Genomic DNA, 3,649 nt, shown 5'->3' with positions numbered 1-3,649 from the left:
CACACACATACATACATACAAATGGTCGACTTCTAGGGTTTGACAGTCTTAAACAAATTCTAACTGGTCCTAAACACTTAAAAAGCAAGCAACACATGTAATGCAGTGGACAAAAGTAGAAAGAAAGTACGAGCTTAGGGTTGAGAGATACATACATAGAGTGACTCAAAGATGTTTTTCAGTGGTTTAAATAATTGGCTCTATCCTACTCCATGTTGATGGAGGCTTTGAACTAAAGTGGTTCTAGGATCACAAGGTTATCAATTGCGTCGCGCACCAAGTGCAATCAACCTATTTCACCATGGCTTATCAACCTTCCATTGTCAAGCCTCGCTAAGGGGTAGATCTTTTTGAACTAGGCAATCTAATTGCCCTCACAAACTCTTTATTCCTTCACTCATGGATGAAGGCTCTCAAGTGACTCTAATTAACCATCTAGGAGGCGCACATCCTCCAAGAGTAACAACCAAAGCAAAGTCACTTGGTAGAACTTCCTCAAAGGATCTTTAATCAATGCTCTTCTCAAGAACCCACAAGATCTCTTTCTCACAATGTATATGACCGTTGTAAAAGTTAGTAGCGTCGAGTGTAGGAGTTCAAGAAGAAGGGATGAGTTATTGGCCTTCAAGGAATCAAAAAAATGTTCATGGAATCACCCATCACCTCTCCAGTCTTCTTGCCTAGGAGATATCTTAATATGTCTAGCCATGAGCTTGTGCAGTTGGAATGGAGTGTAATAAGTCAAATGACTTACAACTGCTTGCCACTATGATGGGATATCCAATTCTATATACGGAGCGAGGCACAAATCTGATTGTTACACTGGAAATGTAACTAGCCCGAAAGTGCCGGGAGAAAATCTTTGGAACTAATGAATGCGTTCAAAATTTGAACGGGCGGAGCAAGTCTTTGAAAACCTTGAGAAAATAGGGTACTCGGATGTTCCAAACAATTGAAAGGAAACTCATTTCCACGAGAAGGTAATTGGCTCGAAAGTACCAGTTAACATGGATTGCTCGGTACTACAGCAATAGACAGAACAATTCTCAAATGATACTTATGCAGAAAATGCCAAAGTCACTGCTCGAAACTACTGGATAAATTTTCTCCCGGCTACACAACTTATACCATGACCATATATAGAAGTAAAACAAAACTATTTGGAAGTGTCATGTGAAAAGTTAGACTCTGAAGTGTCGAAGCTAATAGAGAATGATTCAAAGGAGTTTGGCTCGGCAGTACCAGAACAAAATGAGCAGCAGTTCCGAGAATGTAATGGTTTGCTAGGCTAGGGTATAGGCTTTGTGGTACCGGTAAAGAAAATGTTGTGGTGCAAAGGCTTGGCAAAAATTGGTCTTAAGTGAAGTATCTTCGCAACGAACACAAATATGCAAACAAAACTTAATTGAACCTTCCGGTTCAAAAGATGTAACAGATACAAATGAGGAGATAAAAATGAATAAGCATGGGAGGTGGGGTCTGGGGTGGGTGCCCCAAGCAACTCTGCCCAAAAGCTACATGCATGAACCCCAATTCAGCAACTAAAGCTAAATAATACTACTATAAAGTATTACTCCCTCTTTCTCAATTTACAGGGCGTGCGCGTACTCCTAGGTTGTCAATTTGACCAACCTAATTTCAAGTCATATATTACAAAAAATATATCAATATAAACTTCAGATGTTCTATTTTTAAAAGGTATATTTTTTTTATGTTATACAGTTTATATTAGGGTGATAAAATTGGCAACCTAGATATATGCATAGGACTTGTAAACTGAGACGAAGGGAGTACTGCAAAAATCTTAAAACAAACGTGCGGCCGCATACATGCGGAACGAGCATGGCATCATATGTGCCTATTACATGATGAACACGTATTTATTGGACGTCGTCACACTCTCTTGGGTACGTACCATCATACGTACGATGGAATCCAATTATATATACTGAACACAAGGAGCAACACACACACACAAACACACATCAGGTCTAGGCTGCTTCCACCTGCAGTAGTCGCAGCGTACGTGTGCGTGCACGCTTGGTTGATTAAGCGGCACCGCCTCTCGTCTCTTCGCTGCCGTCCACTATAACTGGTGCCAGAACATACATATACACATAAAGTACGCGCGTTAGACGCAACTTAACTTAATTTTATGGAAGAATGGATGGACGTAACGCAACGCAGATTAAGGAGGAGATCCATTAGTTGGTAGCTTTGCTGACCTGTGTTGGTGAGAAGAAGGTTGGAGCTTTTGCAACGGCGCGGGCATGTTGCGCTCCATGTAAACACGCAGCAGCAGTCCCGCGCGCACGACGTTCTGGCGGCGTCACCGGAGCCGTGCTGTTCGAGGCAACCGGAGAGGCAAAGGCTCTCGTCCTCGTCGTGGCAGCAGATCTTCTTTCTGTCACCACCAGTGGCGGCGGCCTCTGCTTGGGCCGGTGGCAGCAAGCCGGAGGGCACTGTGGAACATTTTCCATCAAATTCAGCTGACATCCTTTTTAGGAGAAGACTATCTCTAGATTTGGCTTAACACTAACAGTGGAACAATATGTGTAACGGTGTGAATGATGTTGATTAACCTGACTCCTGACAAGATTTACTGGGCCTTTGAACAGTATGGATGAAGTTAGCGCAAATTAAGGTGGAGCTCGATCGGCAGCTTGCTTACCTGCAGCATGGTTGGTGAACGTGAGGCTGGAGCTTGTGCAGCGAGGCGGACATGTTGAGTCCATGGTGAGCACACAGCAGCAGTTGTCCGCGCACCATGTGCTGAGCTTGGGGGTGGAGCTGCCGTGGGTGCAGAAGGAGAAGCAATAGCTCGCTTCCTTGTCGTGGCAGCACACCTTCCGGTGATCGTCGTCGTCGTCGTCGCCAGGGTCAGCGGCCGCCTCTGCTTGGGCCTGTGGCAGCAAGGTCCCTAGCACGAGGACCGCACCCAGGACCAGGAGGAGGATCACACTCCTCTTGCCTTCCATCTCCATGGAGTGCGTGCAGCTGAGGCTCACACACTAGCTCACAGAGAGATAGATGGAGGAGCGTTGTTGATCGGTCCTACTTATATAGGAGATGAGCGCGGGCGTACGCACCGTTCGTGCATCTGATTGGTGGATGAGTATGCAATGCATGCAAGGTACTACATACGGCTGCACAAAAGCTAGTCATGTCATGTCTCCATCAACATAAATGTGCGTCGACTGGGAGTGAATACTCGGACGTATTTGTAGGTAAACTCCTACCTACTCATGTGCACTCCCTTGTGTTTTTTCAGTAGTTTGAATTGCTTCGATTGTACTGTGTTTAAAAAATAAAGTTTGAATTGCTTACCACATGTGTATATGTCAATTCCTTCAGCAAAACTGTTGTGACAAAATATCACATCTCTTAAAACCCGCTATAGCGAACTACTGTACATGATTTGAGACATTGCTTAGAACGCAATAAATTAGTTGTAAACAAGTTGGAGAACTAGCAATGTTGGGGGCATTCTGGGTTCCTCGTAAGCACACACCATCACCTCTCCGCGCACGCGAGAATATCTGGTGCAAACAATTTAGCACTGAAATTTCTTTGGTACAACCCCGGAAACATCAACGGTCCAGATCGTCCTATACCTCTTCACCTGAAAACTTAAAAAAGGTAGGATGGT

The 3,649-nt window shown here is 44.4% G+C and overlaps 1 protein-coding gene across 1 annotated transcript; it reads right to left on the bottom strand.

The window, feature by feature from the left end:
* Positions 1-1,787: 1,787 nt before the first annotated feature.
* LOC119306533 (keratin-associated protein 9-4-like) lies at positions 1,788-3,018 on the bottom strand. Its single transcript, XM_037582723.1, has 3 exons — positions 2,672-3,018; positions 2,226-2,462; positions 1,788-2,092 (listed from the first exon to the last, which is right to left on the bottom strand). Exons 1-3 carry the CDS (start codon positions 2,982-2,984, stop codon positions 2,049-2,051), a joined length of 594 nt encoding a protein of 197 aa, XP_037438620.1. The 5' UTR covers positions 2,985-3,018; the 3' UTR covers positions 1,788-2,048.
* Positions 3,019-3,649: the final 631 nt, after the last annotated feature.

Source organism: Triticum dicoccoides, chromosome 5B (genome assembly GCF_002162155.2).
Source record: "Triticum dicoccoides isolate Atlit2015 ecotype Zavitan chromosome 5B, WEW_v2.0, whole genome shotgun sequence".
Taxonomy (NCBI): Eukaryota; Viridiplantae; Streptophyta; class Magnoliopsida; order Poales; family Poaceae; genus Triticum; species Triticum dicoccoides.
This window is presented reverse-complemented; position numbering and strand designations above follow the sequence as displayed.